At 49.2% G+C, this 17,386-nt stretch overlaps 1 protein-coding gene across 5 annotated transcripts in view; it reads right to left on the bottom strand.

Annotated features, from left to right (window-relative positions):
• The window catches only part of ccdc62 (coiled-coil domain containing 62), an 86,852-nt gene that overhangs the window by 31,386 nt on the left and 38,080 nt on the right, over positions 1-17,386 (bottom strand). For all 5 annotated transcript variants that reach the window (XM_038790182.1, XM_038790191.1, XM_038790174.1 and 2 more), the window contains one exon: positions 326-427. In XM_038790182.1, the coding sequence (XP_038646110.1) occupies positions 326-427 (102 nt within the window). The remainder of the gene's footprint in view (positions 1-325; positions 428-17,386) is intronic.

Below are 17,386 nucleotides of genomic sequence, written 5' to 3'. Positions count from 1 at the left end.
TCAATATCTCCTGTAAAATATCATTCTTCATGAATGAGCCTATGTAATTTGTGCTAACTGTGGGAGAGAGAGGCATCATACTTTAGTTGCATTAGATTGGTTTATTATCACATGCACCGGGGTGCAGTGAAAAGTCAATAGTTGCTGGATTTTAAAAAGCGCAGGATCATTGCACTTTTCTCTTCCACAGTCCCAGAATACAAGGCCATTTGTACTGGATTACATCCACTCCGGCAAGGATCAGCTAAGTTAGTCGAGGCTGACCTGGAATCCCTGCTGGCTCACGCAACACCTTTGTGTGTTTCTTCAGAGTTCATTCACTTACCTGCTAAAGTGAGCTCATTTCCTAGATAGTGCCTCTCTTGTTTAAGGCGAATAATTTCTTCCCTTTGTTCATTACTTTCCACTGTCCTCTCATCTAACTCATCTGAATAAAAAAAAGGAGGAAAATCTCAGTAGGTAGAACGTTCATGGCTCTTCCCTGCAGAGACAACATGATTCTACTCCGTGAAGAAAGACGTTTTCACGACTACAAAGTGGTAAAGAATTGTTGAGTGCGATGTCTATAACATGATTCAGCTTTTTAACCTGTTGGATTTCTCAAAGCTGCACATGTCCCGAGAGAAATATATTCACAACATTTACAACTCACTGGACAGATTGCCAATAAGCATTGAATTTTGGACATTTTATGGACTGGATTCTCTGCCGCACGCCCTCGGTAGCGGCTTTACCGATGCAGGAGAATCAAGTGTCGGGTGGGGGGGGATGGAATTGGCGCCGTTTCCAATGCTACAGTCCCGTGCTGGCAGGGGCATCAAGGTTCGCACCCCACAGTAGTGGGAGGATGCAAATAGGTCAAATTAACCCATTTGCATCCCTTTATGGGGCTGGGCACTGGATTTTCTGCACCTCCATGATTCTCAGTCCCTCTGGGCTGGGTTTCTCAGATATTTCCTAGCATGGCCACGGAACAGTGGGCCAAAGGGGTAGGTCTTCAAGCTGGGTGACCCCTAAGTTTATCAAGAGATCCCCCCCCCCAACACAATGCGAATCCTGATCATCCCACCCCAACAAACCCCCCCAAAACAGAGAGGCCCCCATAAGGGAGAAAATCGGGAATCCGGTCGAAATTGAGGTTTGAGCCTGGCGCCAAACTGAAAGCCATGGTCCAGTCCCTCGCTGCTGGCGGTATCACGCAGCGGCATTTAAATACCTTTGCATCGCATTAGCGGATTGGACCCGGTATGCTCCAGGCCTCTGCGATCCACCACCACCCTCAGGCGGAAGTGATGTGAGCTCTGTCCACAACAGGAATATACAAGCGGGGACTGGGCGCCATGGCTGCTGAGGGAGAGAGAGAGAAGGGTAGAAAAGTTTGAAAGCTGTAGCGCTTGCTGGGGGGAGGCTGTTGTGGGGAGCGGCTTGGTGATTCACTCGCCTTGGAGGCTGGGGGTGGGCGGGGGAGTAGCGGGGAGCGACTTAATGACTCACTCAACTTGGAGGCTGGAGGGAGCGACTTGGTGACTCACTCACTCACTTGGAGGCTTTGGGGGGGTGGGGGGGGGGGAGAGAGAGAAGTAGCAGGGAGCAACTTGGCGACAGCTCCTGTGGAGGCCAAAACTGCACACCAAACCACATACGTGGTCTCACTAAAACCCTGTACAATTATGGCAAGACCTCTTTATTCCCAACCTCTAGGTCCATTGCAATAAACGTCAATCTTCTTAATTGCTTGCTGTGCTTGCAACTTGCGTTCTTGAACAAAAACATCAAGTTCTTCATGTGTTAAAAGACAGTGAATATTGGCAAGTTATATTTGATTGGCGGGCCTCACAACTTAACGTAAAACCACTGTACAACATGCAAAGAGTTACAGAAACCCTGGCTGATTTTCATTCTTTTTAACCTAGTGTGTTAGATAACATTTCAATCACCAGCTAACTCAGCCTGCACCAAGGATCAAAACTGGAACTTTTATTATTATCAAGGCTGTATATATTTTAAGACTATTCTTCATTGTCACAAGTAGGTTTACATTAACACTGCAATGAAATAACTGTGAAAAGCCGCAGTCGTCACATTCCGGCACTTGTTGGGGTTCACAGAGGGACAATTCAGAATGTCCAAATTAACTAATACACGTCTTTCGAGACTTGTGGGAGGAAATCAGAGACCCAGAGGAAAGCCACGCAGACACGGAGAGAATGTGCAGACAGTGACCAAAGGCAGAAATTGAACCTGGGACTCTGGCGCTGTGAAGCCATGGTGCTAACCACTGTGCTACTGTGCAGCCCAGGTTGTGTGTGTGTGTGGGGGGGGGGGGGGGGGGGGGGGGGGGGGGCAGTGTTCGATGTCTAGCAAGGAACCAACAGAACTGCTTGTGACTTGTCCAAACACACATTATTACACGCATGGCAAGGTGACGATCGGATACAAAGCAAATTATCATGAAGTTTCTTTATAATCCCCTGGAACTACCCCAATATAATTTATTGTATTATCCAGGCTAAAGATAATGTGAGGGACTACATTTCTACTTCTTAAAAAAATATACAGATCGATGTGCTCATTGCTATCTCTAAAAATGTCAAGCTGGAGAAAGACCTAAATTGGCTCAATCTACGTCTGTCTGTAACCCTGAACAAAAGAAGCTACCTGGCCTGTGATCCAAGTCAATGCTGCTGACTCTGAGGCCGGCTCCCTCCCTCCGGTGGCATACCACTGTGCCACCACCTCCGCAAGACACACACAAGAGCAGCACAGAGGTAAACAGTGTAATAGTTGCCCTGGGAGCGGGACTTCCAGTGGCAGCCAGGGAGTGAGTGATCGCACATTTGGTAGCTCCCGCTCAAGGTGATTTTTTTTGCTCCTTTCCCAGTTTGAGGGTGGAATTTTGGATGGAGTGCCAGGAGAAAGCGTAACTCCTCTGGTGTGGCTGGTGGATGGATCCACGGACTAGGAGTGGGTCGAGAAGAAGGGATTTGGTGGATCAGGAGAATCTTCGTGCGTCACAGGTCAAGATGAGAGAGGGCAAAGGGCCTGTTCAGCCTGCTCAATGGTCAACGGAGCAGCTGGTGGACTTCTTAAATGAGAAATTCAGCCAGTAGAGAAGAGAAGCCCTGGAGGAGCTAGCCGAGGTGGTAGAGCTGCTGAAAGCAGGGATTTACGAAGTGGAGCAGAGGCTAGAGTCACAGGGCCAGGCAATCCAGAAAGTGGAGGAGGTGGCTAGGGAGCATGAGGAACAGCTTGCCTCGTTGGCAGCCGAGATGGGGGTCATGCGGGAGACCTAAAAAGAGGCTGAAGGAGAAGGTGGAGGATCTAAAGAACTGCACCAGAAGGCAAAACTTGTGGATCGTGGGGATGCCCGATGGCATTGAAGGAGTGGAGTCCGGCATGTATGTGGCCAAGGTGCTGGAAACGCTGAAGGGGGAGGAGGCCGTTGATCGGCCTCTGGAGTTCGACCAAGCGCACAGGGCGCTGATGAGGAGGCCACAGGCGGACGAGCTGCCGTGGGCGATGGTGGTGCGGTTGCACCACTTCTTGGACAAAGAGACGATTCTTTGGTGGGTGAGGAGGTGCAGCTGGGACGGGAAACAGAGCTGTAGGTGTACCGGGACCTGGGCACAGAACTGGCGAAGACGAATGGTGGGTTTATCCGGGTCACGGCTGCCCTCTTCAAGAAAGGAGTGAGGTTTGGAGCTGTATCCTGCCTGCCTATGGGTGACTTTCCAGAATCAGGAATGCTATTTTGGTACGCCAGAGGAGGCAATGGAGCTTTTGAGGGACAATGGACTGGCAGGAGAAGGAGGACACTGAATTTTGGAGGAGATGATAGGAGGCGTTTCCTTTTGTTGATGGTTGGAGAGCTTTTTCTCCTTTGAAATGTTTTGGTGGGCTTGGGAGTATCAAGGGCGAGTGCACCTTTTTCTATTTCTTTGTTTCTTGAGGAACAGGGGGAAGAAAATCAGCAGAGGGTGGGGGTAGGGTTATGCTTGGTGTTCGATGTCTTGCAAGGATTCAACAGAACTGCTTGTGACTTGTCCAAGCCAAGATCTATCAATGCACACATGGCGCGGTATCAATCAGATACAGAGCAAGTTATCATGGAGCTTCTTTTTACTCCCCTGTAACTACTGCTATGATCGACTGTCCTCATGTAAGATTCTCCGGATCTTTCCTGGCTTATATCGGAGTGCCTTGTCACATGACCACTGTCTCGAGACCGCATGGTGGATCTGTACTGCCACCTGCTGGTTGGAGGTCGACTCACCGACTATATATATTAGTGTTTACAAGCATATCACCACAGGTAAGAGATTGGAAGGCCATGCTAGCTGGGAGGGCTAGTTAACGAGAGCACCGAGGTGGGAGCGGTCAGGTGGTTGGTGCAGGATGGGGGATGGGGTTGTTGTTTAATTTGGGGGAGGGGGGTGCTGGCAAGGGTGTGGTTGGTGTGCGCACCTGGAAAAGGAGTGATGAAATTAAATGAAATGAAAATCGCTTATTGTCACAAGTAGACGGCGGACATCCGAGGGTGGGCCTGAAGGGTTGTATGAAACAGACCGGGGACTGGCACAAAAAGGGATATGGTTGATCGACAGGAGAGGGGGGGCGGGGAGCCCCCCCCAACCAGGTTGGTCACGTGGAACACCAGAGGGCTGAATGTGCCGGTCAAGCGGTCAAGTGTGTTTGAAGATATGAAGAGGCTGCAGGCTTTTCTACAAGAGACGCATTTAAAGATAGGGATCAGACAAAACTGAAGAAAGGATGGGGAGAGCGGGTGTTCATTCGGGACTGGACATGAAGATGAGGAGGGTGGCGGTGCTGGTGGGGAACATGGTAGCAGATTCAGGGTGCAGGTTTGTGATGGTTATTGGGAAGCTGGAGGGGATGCCGGCGGTCCTGGTAAATGTTTATGCCCCAAACTGGGACGATGTGGAGTTGAGGCGGGGTGCTGGGGAAGATTCCTGACCTGGGCTTGCACTGGTTGACCAAGGGGGTTTTTAACATGGTTATTCAACCAAGTTTGGACCGGTTGAGCCAGAGGTCGGGGAAGGTGTCAGCAGTGGCGAAGGAGTTGAAAGGGTTTATGAAGTGTAAGAGGGGGAGATGGGGGGGGTTGGACCCGTGGAGGATTAGGAGGCCGAGGGCGAAATAATTGTTCGGGGGGAGGTTATTTTGATTCGGGCCCACAGGGAAGAGGCGGCCGGGCAGATATAGCAAGGCTGATAGGGTGGACAGGAGGTAGTTGGAAGCCCCTAAGGCAGGGTTGTTGAGGGAGAGGCAGAGGCTCCAGATGGAGTTTGGATTGGTGCCCATGGGGAAGGGGTTAGGGCAGTCAAGGAGGGACAGGGAGGCAATATACAAGTACGGGGAGAAGGCGAGGAGATTGGCAGAAGGGCGGGCGGAATGGGAAGTGTGGTGCCGGACCCGGTGGGGGTGAATAGGGTATTGGAGGAGCTTTATAGTGTTATGGGAGAGGGGTTCTCAGAACCCCAAAATGTATCATGGAGTTGAACCAACCTTTAATGATTTGTTGCTTTTGAATCACACGGCTTGTTCCCCAGGTGTGGTATTACAATTATGGACACTTGGTTTTTAACACAAAACAATGTTTATTCCATGAACTCAACTTAACCTTTTAAATAAATATTGGATCACTTAACACCCCTTATTTCAAAGATAATCCCGAAAATAATACAACACTAAATAATCCCTCAAAATATTCCTATTAACATCCAAAAGACTTCACCTTTCACAACAGACATGAGGTTACATTCAATATATTTATAGTCTTTGGATTTGCAGACATCCACAGACCCGCCCTGTGTTTTCTTCCTGCAGCTCTTTGCAAAACACACACACACTCCCAGCTTTCTCCCAAACTGAAACTAAAAACTTCAAAATGGCTGAGTTAAAGCCCAGCTTACCCACACTCTGACATCACTGCATTTCTTAAAGGTACAATGCTTAAACATCCATTTCTTAAAGGCACTTTCACATGACAATAGGAGGTTATATGAATTGGAGCACCGGCCAAGGGGTGGGGGTGGGGGGATTGGGTTGAGGGAGATGATGGAGAGCATGGGGGTGATGCAGACAGGGAAGACCCCAGGTCCGGATTGGGTCCCGGTGGAGTTTTATGAAAGGTTTGCAAGTACCTGGGGCCGTTGCTGGTGAGGGCATATAATGAGGCTGGGTGGGTGGGGGGGGGAGATATGACATACTCCCCCTACACTATCGCAGGCGTCCATCTCCCTTTACTGAAGAAAGATAAGGACCCAGAGCAGTGTGGATCCTACCGTCCGATAGCGTTGCTAAATGTGGATGCTACGTTGTTGGCGAAGGTGTTAGCTTCGCAAATTGATCACTGTGTCACAGGGGTGATAGGCGAGGACCAAGCAGGGTTTGTCAAAGGGAGGCAAATGTGAGGAGGGCAGGAAGTGGAAGTGGCGATGGATGTGGAGAAGGCCATCGACCGGGTCGAGTGGGAATATCTGTGGGAGGTGTTGGGATGGTTTGGGCAGGGGTTTGTGGACTTGGTCTGGTTGCTGTATAGGGTGCCGGTCACAAGTGTGCGGACGAATCGGGTGAGTTCGGGATATTTTGAGTTGCACCGTGGGACAAGGCAGGGGCTTCCGCTCTTCCTGTTGCTTTTTGCCTTGGCTGGAGCCACTGGCTGTGGTGCTTAAAGCGTCGAGCGATTGGAAAGGGATTGTGGGGGTGGGGGGGTTAAGTACAGGGTTTCGCTGTATGTGGATGACCTGTTATATATTTCGAACCTACTGGGGTTAGGGTTAGGGTTGGCAGTATAATGGGGATTTTGAAATACTTTGGTCAGTTCTCCGAGGTGTTCCCGATTGAGACCAGAGGGCAGGAGAGGGGTTTGGGGAGCTGCCGTTCAAGGTGGTGGGGGCGAGTTTCAGGTACTTGGACATCTGGCGGCGAGGGGTTGGGGGCAGCTGCACAAGTTGAATTTGATTGCTGGAGCAGACAAAGGGGAATTTTAAGAGGTGGGATGTGCTGCCACTGTCATTGGTGGGGCGGGTGCGGACAGTGAAGATGGCAGTGCTGCCAAGCTTTTTGTTAATATTTCAGAACCTCCCGATCTTTGTCCCGAAGCTATTCTTTAAAAAGGTCAGTGCTTGATTTCGGGGTTTGTGTGGGCAGTGAAGACTCCGCGGTCAAGAAGGTTTTCCCCCGGGGGGGGGGGGGGGTTGTTGGCGTTGCCGAATATAATGAATTACTACTGGGCAGCTAACATCGCTATGGTCAGGAAATGGGTAATGGGGCGGTGTCGGTATGGGGGTGGATTGAGGCAACTTTTTTTTAATAAACAATTTTATTGAGGTAGTTTTTGGCTTTGTAAACAGTTACAGACATCAACAGAAAGAAAGTAAAAAAGGCAAAAATGTGCAAACATCACGTACATTCAATACTTCAATCGTAACATACTGCACAAGCCCGCTCCTCTCCCACCGGTACTACCCGCCATTTTATCCCTCCTACTCTACTCTACTCTACCCCCACCTGCCCCCGCTGATGCTCACTCTCCCGCAAAGAAGTCAATAAATGGTTGCCACCTCCGGGCGAACCCCTGTACAGATCCCCTCAAGGCGAACTTAATTTTTTCCATACCCAGGAAACTCGACATGTCCGCAAGCCACAACTCAGTCTTCGGGGGCTTTGAGTCCCTCCATGTCAATAGTCTTCGTCGCTGGGCTATCAGGGAAGAAAAGGCCAAAACATCGGCCTCTTTCTCCCCCTGGACTCCCGGGTCTTCCGAAACTCCAAAAATTGCCACGCTTGGACCCATCGCCACCTTTCTTTTTAGCACCCGGAACATGACGACCGCAAATCCCTCCCAGTACCCCCTAAGCTTAGGGCATGCCCAAAACATGTGAACGTGGTTTGCTGGTCCTCCCGCGCACCTAGCGCATTGATCCTCTATCCCAAAGAATTTGCTCATCCGAGCCACCGTCATGTGGGCCCGGTGAACGACCTTAAATTGGATCAGCCTGAGCCTGGCACATGTCGCGGTCGAATTTACCCTACTCAGGGCCTCTGCCCACAGCCCGTCCTCCATTTCCCCGCCTAGCTCCTCCTCCCATTTAAGTTTCAGTTCCTCCGTCTGGGACTCTTCCTCCCTCATGAGCACCTTATAAATATCAGAGACTCTACCCTCCCCTTCTTCCCCCCAAGAGACTATTCTGTCGAGGATCCCGATTGGCGGGAGGCGTGGGAAAGATGGGACCTGTCTACGAACAAAGTCCCGCAACTGTAGGTACCTAAAATCATTTCCCCTTACCAGCCCAAATTTCTCCTCCAAGCTCCTCAAACTCGCAAAGCTCCCTTCCAGGAACATATCGCCCACCCTTCCCACCCCTGCCCGCCACCATACTCGAAACCCCCCATCCATACTCCCGGGGGCAAACCAATGGTTGTCGCAGATTGGCGCCCAAACCGATGCTCCCGTCTCCCCTACATGCCTCATCCACTGGCCCCATATCCGCAGGGTTGCCACCACTACCGGGCTGGTGGAGTACCTGGCCGGCAGCAGCAGTAAAGGAGCCGTGACCAGGGCTGCCAAGCTGGAGCCCATGCACGAAGCCGCCTCCACCCCTCCCAGATAGACCCCGTACCCACCATCCACTTCCCCTTATCATAGCAATGTTGGCCGCCCAGTAATAATTAAACAGACTCGGCAAAGCCAGCCCTCCCTCGCTGCGGTTCCTCTCCAGCATCGCCTTCTTCACCCGCGGGGATTTCCCCGCCCAGATAAAGATCATGATCATCCTGTTAACTCTTTTGAAGAAGGACTGTGGGATCGGGAGGCACTGAAAAACAAACAGAAATCTAGGGAGGATTGTCATCTTTACAGTCTGGACCCTCCCTGCCAGGATTGAGGCAACTTCTTGCAGGAGAACGAGTTTAGGGACATTGTTAACAGCGCCTCTGTCGTTCCCGCCGGCCAGGTAATCCATGTGTCCAGTGGTGGTGTCGGCCTTGAGGGTATGGCGGCAGTGGAGGTAGCATTGAGACTGGAGGGTGCCTCGGAGTGGGCACCGATTTTTGATAATCATAGGTTTGCACTGGGGGCAGGGGGGACGCTGGATGCCAGGTTTCAGGGGGGGCGGCAGGTGGGATTGAGGGAGGAGGCCCTGCGGAGCGTGAATGCGTCCTCGTCGTGTGCAACGCTCAGTCTTATCCAGTTTAAAGTGGTCCACAGGGCACATATGATGGTGGCTAGGATGAGTAGGTTGTTTGAGGGACTAGAGCAGGGGTGGGCAAACTTTTCCGTGCAAGGGCCACATTCAGAAATTCACAATTTTAAAGGGCCGCATAGTATATTAAGTAAAATAATTACTTCACCCGGTTATGATTCTGGGCGCCTCATATAGAACATAGAACAGTACAGCACAGAACAGGCCCTTCGGTCCTCGATGTTGTGCCGAGCAATGATCACCCTACTCAAGTCAACGTATCCAACCTATACCAGTAAGTAACCCAACAGTCCCTTTTTTTTAATTTTTATGACTTGACCTTGGTGGGCCGCATAAAGACCTTTGGCGGGCCGCATGCAGCCCGCGGGCCGTAGTTTGCCCATCCCTGGACTAGAGGATAGGTGTGAGTGGTGCACACAGAGGCCCACAAACCATGTCCACATGTTTTGGGCGTGTCCGAATCTGAAAGGGTTCTGGCAGGTGTTTGCAGACGTAATGATCTTTCTGCCACAGTTAGGCTTACATTAACAATGAAATGAAGTTACTGTGAAAAGCCCTTAGTCGCCACATTCTGCCACCTGTTCGGGTACACTGAGGGAGAATTTAGAATATCCAATTCACCTAACAGCACGTCATTTGGGACTTGTGGGAGGAAACCGGAGTACCGGGAGGAATCCCACGCAGACACGGGGAGAACGTGCAGACTCCGCACAGACAGTGACCCAAGCCGGGAATCAAATCTTGAACCTTGGAGCTGTGAAGCAATAGTGCTACCCACTGTGGTATCGTGCCGCCCGAGGTATTGGGCGTGAAGGTGGCCCCGAGTCCAGAGGTAGTAAAACTTGGGGTGTCGGAAGACCAGGTGGCGAGAGGCGCCGATATCTTGTCCGTTACCTCCCTGATAGCCTGGAGACAGATTTTGCTCGGGTGGAGAGACTCAGAGACGTCGAAAGCGGGGGTGTGGGTGAGCAACCTGGTGGAATTTCTGAGGTTGGAGAGGATCAAGTACGTCTTGAGGGGGTCGGTCGATGGGTTCGTCCTGAGGTGGAAGCCGTTCATTGACTTCTTTAGGGGGGGGTGGGGGGGGTTTATGTTGTACAATTTTACTTCTCTTATTTTGTTTGCTTGTATAAATGCCCAAATAAAATATTTTGGCCTGGGAGTCCTCAACATCAACTCCACACCTCATGAAGTCTCATGGCATCAGATCAAACATGGGCAAGAGAACCACCGCCTGATTAACATGTACTCACGTACCTTTACCACCAAACAAGGGGTTTTATCCTGATTGAATAAAGAGAGTAGGACGGCATTCCAAGAGCAGCACCAGGCATACCTAAAAATGATCTGTCAACACAGGACTGCTTGAGTGCCAAACAACATTAGTAGCAAGTGATCGACAGAGTTAAGCAATTCCACAACCAACGGATCAGATTTAAGCTCTGCAGTTCTGCCACAGCCAATCGTAAATGGCAGTGGACTATTAAACAACTCACTGGAGGAGGAGGCTCTGCAAATATCCCCATCCTCAAATGATGTTGGACCCCAGCACATCAATGCAAAAGAAGGATGAGGCAGTTGCAACAATATTCAACCAATAGTGCCCACTCGATGATGCATCTCGACTTCCTCCAGAGAGCCCAACATCACAAATGCCCACCTTCAGCCAATTGATTACATTCCACATGATATCCAGAAACTGCTGAAGGCCCAGGATATTGCAACAGCTATGGTCCCTGACAATATTTTGGCAATAGTACTGAAAACCTGTGCTCCAGAACTTGCCATTCCTCTAGCCAAGCTGTTCCAGTATAGCTACAACACTGGCATCGCCCAGCAATGTGGAAAATTGGTTCCCGCCACAGCAACTCAGCTCCTGACCTCATTGCAGCCTTGGTTCAAACATGGACAAAAAAAAGAGTTTAACCCTCTGAGGGACAGTGACTGCCTTTGATATTAAGGCGCATTTGACCAAGCGTGGCATCAAGCAGCTGGAACAAAAATGGATTTGGAGGAAAACTCTCTGCTGGTTGGAGTCATAGAATCATAGAATTTACAGTGCGGAAGGAGGCCATTTGGCCCATCGAGTCTACACCGGCTCTTGGAAAGAGCACCCTACCCAAGCCCACACCTCCACCCTATCCCCATAATCCAGTAACCCCACCCAACACGAAGGGCAATTTTGGACACTAAGGTCAATTTATCATGGCCAATCCACCTAACCTGCACATCTTTGGACTATGGGAGGAAACCGGAGCACCCGGAGGAAACCCACGCAGACACGGGGAAAACATGCGACTCCGCACAAACAGTGACCCAAGCCGGGAATTAAACCTGGGACCCTGGAGCTGTGAAGCAATTGTGCTAACCACTATGCTACCATGCTGCCCTGATACTTAACACAAAGGAAGATGGTTGTGATCGTTGGAGGTTAATAATCTCAGTTCCAGGACATCACTGCAGGAGTTCCTTAGGGTAATGTCCTAGGTACAATCATATCCAGTTGCTTCATCAATGACCTCCCTTTCATCATGGGCGGCACAATGACACAGTGGTTAGCACTGCTGCCTCACTACTCCAGGGACCCGGATTCAATTGAAGCCTATAAGACCATAAGACAAAGGAGCAGAATTAGGCCACTCGGCCCATCGAGTCTGCTCCGCCATTCAATCATGGCTGGTATTTTTCTCATCCCCATTCTCCTGCCTTCTCCTCATAACATCTGATCCCCTTATTGATCAAAAACCTATCTATCTCTGTCTTAAAGACACTCAGTGATTTGGCCTCCACTGTTTTCTGCGGCATAGAGTTCCAGATTCACCACCCTCTGGCTGAAAAAATTGCTCATCTGTTTTAAATGATCGACCCTTTAGTCTGAGATTGTGTCCTCTGCTTCTAGTTTTTCCTACAAGTGGAAACATCCTCTCCACGTCCACTCTATCCAGGCATCGCAGTATCCTGTAAGTTTCGATAAGGTCCCCCCTCATCCTTCTAAACTCCAACGAGTACAGACACAGAGTCCGCAACCGTTCCCCATACGACAAGCTCTTCATTCCAGGGATCATTCTTGTGAACCGCCTCTGGACCCTTTCCAAAGCCCGCACATCCTTCCTTAGATAAAGAGGCTGAAAACTGCTCACAATACTCCAAATGGGGTCTGACCAGAGTTTTATACAGCCTCAGAAGTACATTCCTGCTCTTGTACTAGCCTTCTCGACGTGAATGCTAACATTGCATTTGCCTTCCTAACTGCCGACTGAACCTGCACGTTAACCTTAAAAGAATTATGAACACAGACTCCCAAGTACCTTTGTGTTTCTGATTTCCGAAGCATTTCCCCATTTAGAAAATAGTCTATGCCTCCATTCCTCCTTCCAAAGTGCATCACCTCACACTTTTCCACATTGTATTCTATCTGCCACTTCTTTGCCCACTCTCCTAGCCTGCCCAAGTCCTTCTGCAGCCTGCCTGCTTCCTCAATACTACCTGTCCCTCTACAGATCTTTGTATCATCTGCAAACTTAGCAACAGTGCCTTCAGTTCCTTCTTCCAGATCATTAATGTATATTATGAAAAGTTGTGGTCCCAGCACAGACCCCTGATGCACAGCACTAGTCACCAGCTGCCATTGTGAAAAAGACCCCTTTATCCCCACTCTCTGCCTTCTGCCAGTCAGCCAATCCTCTATCCATGCCAGGATCCTACCCTTAACACCGTGGGCTTTTAACTTATTTAACAGTCTCCTATGGCACCTTGTCAACGGGCTTCTGGAAATCTAACTAAATCACATCCACGGGTTCTCCTTTGTCTAACTTCCTTGTTACCTCCTCAAGGAACTCTAACAGATTTGTCAGACATGACCTCCCTTTGAAAAAGCCGTGCTGATTCAGTCCTATTTTATCATGCACTTCCAAGTACTCTGCAATGGAGGTTACTGGGATAGCGTGGAGGCATGGGCTTAAGCATGATGCTCTTTCCAAGGGCTGGTGCAGACTTGATGGGCCAATCGCTTCCTTTTGGACTGTAGGGATTCTATGATTCTAGAAGGTCAGCAGTGGGGATGTTCGCTGCTGATTGCACCAATGTTCAGCACCATTCGCGACTGCTCAGATACTAATGCAATCCATGTTCAAATGCAGCAAGACCTGAAAAGTATCTAGGCTCGGCTGACAAGTAACATTCTCACCACATAAGTGCCAGGCAATGACCATCTCCAACAAGAGAAAATTTAACCATCATCCCTAGACATTTCATGGAATTACTATCGCTGAATTCCCCACTATCAGCATCCTGGGGCCAGAAACTGAACTGGACTAACCATATAACTCCTGTGGGTATAGCAGGTCAAAGGCTAGGAATCCTGTGGCAGGAAACTCACGTCCTGACTCCCCACAGCCAGCCCACCATCTACTAGGCACAAGTCAGGAATGCTATGAAATATTCTCTGCTTGCCTGGATGAGTGCAGCTCCAAAAACACTCACGATGCTCGACATCATTCAGGACACAGCAGCCCACTAGATTCCCTTCCACAAACAATCATCATGACTGATGCACAGTAGCAGCAGTGTGTACCATCTACAAGATGCACTGCAGGAAGTCACCAAGACATCTTCCAAATCTACTACCTTTCAGAAGGACAAGGGCACAATTCTGGAACTCCCTCCCTAGCAGCACTGTCGTTGTACCTGCACCAGATGGACTGCAGCTGTTCAGAAAACAGCTCACCACCTTCTCAATGGCAATTAGGGACGGGCAATAAAATGCTGGCCTAGCCAGCAAAGCCACATCTCATGAATGAATTTTTGAAAAACTGAGCGACCACCATGAAGGAATACCTCATTGGACACTTCTGGGCAATTGCCGTGCAAACCCTAACCAGTTAGGTTTAAAGAGGGATTCCCCAGTACAACCCCCCCCCCCCCCCCCAATTGAGACTGTGGAGTTCCAAGGTTATGGCCTAATAACTCGTTTCTCTACCCCTCTTTTACTGTCTGAATGCAAAGTTCCTGTTTTCATTAATAATGTTTAAGTATCCCTTTAAAAGGGGTTTATCATTTGTTTATTTCTGATTTGATTTTCCAAAGGAGTATAAAGAAAGACTGCTAAAACACAGGGTGTTGGATAGGGAGGTTGGTTCAGCACAATCTCTGAAAAATGTATTTTATTATTTAATTATCATGTATTGTTTTGATGAATATAACTTAAATCCTTTGCTTATTCCCATTGATATGGGAAAAACGTGTACAAACATGCAATGATATACAGGGTTGATTTAAAAAGTGACAGAAAGCATGTTTCGAATTGAGACTAACGTAAAAATAAAATAAGGACGTCAAAAAATAATTCTTTAAAATTGCCTTTGCCTGTGCTGCTGTTAGACAATTTAGTGCTGATGTTATGATGTAATGTTGTTTTGTGACCACTGGGAGTCTCTGTGAGACTATGCCAATCAGTACTTAGCATGAAAAGGTTTTATTTATATGGAATCAATTTTTAAACGTGTAACTTTAATTCTAAGTACTGAATTGCCATTATAATTTCATTGAGCCTTCTAATTTTATATTCCATTTTGCTCAAATGTAAAAATGTTATTCCTTTCTCAGAGTTACAAAGCCAATGCGCAGAGTGGGCTGGGCAAGTCCCAAGTCCACCTCCACCACCTCGCTTGCTTCAAAAACCAATTCAAATTCAAACTGAATCCAATTCATGGTCCCCAGAAGAAAAACAAACTAGATCCAAGCCGAGGAGAACAGGCACTGCATTCGATTTCATGCTTGATCCTACACTTCATCTTAGCCTCGCCTCCCCCCCCCCCCTCTCTCTGAATCTCTCTTCCCAAAGCAGCAGCTATCCCACACAGCCTCCATATAAAATTACTCCAAGTACAGTAAGTACTCACGTTAAGTCGCCCCACTCCAAGTCATTTTGCTATGACGTTGTTTATTCTTCAGGACCAATTTTTAAAAATGTTATTCATGCATTCTGACCCCGCCCTCCCCACACTGACCTTTGGGCTAGTGTCACCATTTTCCGTTGTTGGAGCCACTGTCAGGGGGTAAGACTGCAGGAATACAGCGGGGATCAAGATTCAAGATCCCAGAAGCAGGAATGCATGTGTAGAATGGTGGGGGAGGGGTGGTCCCAGCTTCTTGCATGGACCCATTTGTGTTCCCCAAGGCTCCTTTCACGGCCTTCAACTCTTCCCCACCAGCTCCTTTTGTGGTTAACCCCGCCCCAAGCCATGCCTTCTTTTGTGGATTCTTTTGTCCCCCCCCCCCCCCCCCCCCCCCCCCCCATCCCACGGGTTATTCCATGACCCTCCCCCATGCTGCCTTTTTGTGACTCTCCCTGCTCCATCAGTCTCCTTTTGTGGCCTCCACCCACAGGCACTTTCCCAGTCTTACCACTGCACAACAGCAAGGGGTCCAGGCTCTGGAGACAGACAGGGAGCCTGGGCAGGAGAGGAGGCAGCGTGGGCAGGAGAGGAGGCAGCGCGGGCAGGAGAGGAGGCAGCGCGGGCAGGAGAGGAGGCAGCGCGGGCAGGAGAGGAGGCAGCGCGGGCAGGAGAGGAGGCAGCGCGGGCAGGAGAGGAGGCAGCGCGGGCAGGAGAGGAGGCAGCGCGGGCAGGAGAGGAGGCAGCGCGGGCAGGAGAGGAGGCAGCGCGGGCAGGAGAGGAGGCAGCGCGGGCAGGAGAGGAGGCAGCGCGGGCAGGAGAGGAGGCAGCGCGGGCAGGAGAGGAGGCAGCGCGGGCAGGAGAGGAGGCAGCGCGGGCAGGAGAGGAAAGGAAAGCAAGGAAAAGGTTAAGGTGAGTTTCAGGAGTACTGTGGGTGAGAAACGGAAGCTGAGCTACTTGGGGTTTGTTTGGGTGATTTAGTGTCATCTAATTTAAGTGTATACAGTCTGTTATATTCAGTGACTTATTTTATTTTGCAAATTATTCCAGCTAGGAACACACAGTGCTGCACACCTATGGTCCAGTAGTTCACCTTGTACCTTTGTTTTTTCGGGTAAGAAATGTTCGAAGGAACCTAACTCCAGCTCGAACGCTGATTCCTTTGGGGTCTCATCATTCACATAGATTTTTCACTTAACTTGCAGTTTTCAGGAACCCAACCAAAACTGAGAGTGAAGACGTGCTACACATACGTATGGCTATTGAACAAGGCTCAGTTGCTATCTAAGATCATACTGGAAAAATAGCCACTTCAGATAGGAGCCAGTATGTCCATGGTTAAGAAGAGGAGAGGATGGTACTGTTTTAGGGGGGTGGGGGAAAGAAGGGGTGGGTGGGGAGAATTCCATAGAGCACAAACTATCTGATACCAATGAAAGTATTAGTCAAAGAATTTACAGGCAGCACAATGGCAGTGGTTAGCACTGCTGCCTCAGGGACCCGGGTTCAATTCCGGCCTCGGGTGACTGTCTCTGTGGAGTTTGCAATTTCTCCCCGTGTCTGCGTGGGTTTCCTCCGGGTGCTCCGGTTTCCTCCCATGCTAAATTATCCCTGAATGTCCAAATGGTTTGGTGGGGTTACTAGGTTGCAGGGATAGGGTGGAGGCGTGGGCTTAAGTAGGGTGCCCTTTCCGAGGGCTGGTGCAGACCCAATGGGCCGAATGTCCTCCTTCTCCACTGTAAATTCTAAATCCTGATACATCCCCTGAGGGAAAGGAAATTGAAAAGTAAACTGACATGTAATTTCAGCACATTCAGTGTTGACTAGTTCATGAGAAATATTGGAAGAGGAGTTCTCCCCATTTATTCAATGGGAATAAATTTAGACAAGGTTTTGTACCAAAGCGTTACTGCTTTAATTAAAAAAAATATATAAATTTGAAGTAACCAATTATTTTTTTCTAATTAAGGGGCAATTTAGCGTGGCCAATTCATCTGCCTTGCATATCTTTGGGAGGGGGGGTGCATTATTGCTTTAATTTGGGTGTTAGTGAAGCTGAATGATCATGTTCTCATCTCTCGAGTCAAAAGTCCTTATGGCTGTCAGCTGCACTGCAGGACCAAAGTACAATGTCAGCACGGAGGGAGTGTTCCATTGTCAAACATGGCGTATTTTGTTTAAGGCATTAATTATTCCAAGGTTGCATCTGATTTCCAAGTTAATATATACAGCATATTCACTTTCTTTTTTCTTTAGTAGATTTGT

Source organism: Scyliorhinus canicula, chromosome 1, assembly GCF_902713615.1.
Source record: "Scyliorhinus canicula chromosome 1, sScyCan1.1, whole genome shotgun sequence".
NCBI classification, from domain to species: Eukaryota; Metazoa; Chordata; class Chondrichthyes; order Carcharhiniformes; family Scyliorhinidae; genus Scyliorhinus; species Scyliorhinus canicula.
This window is presented reverse-complemented; position numbering and strand designations above follow the sequence as displayed.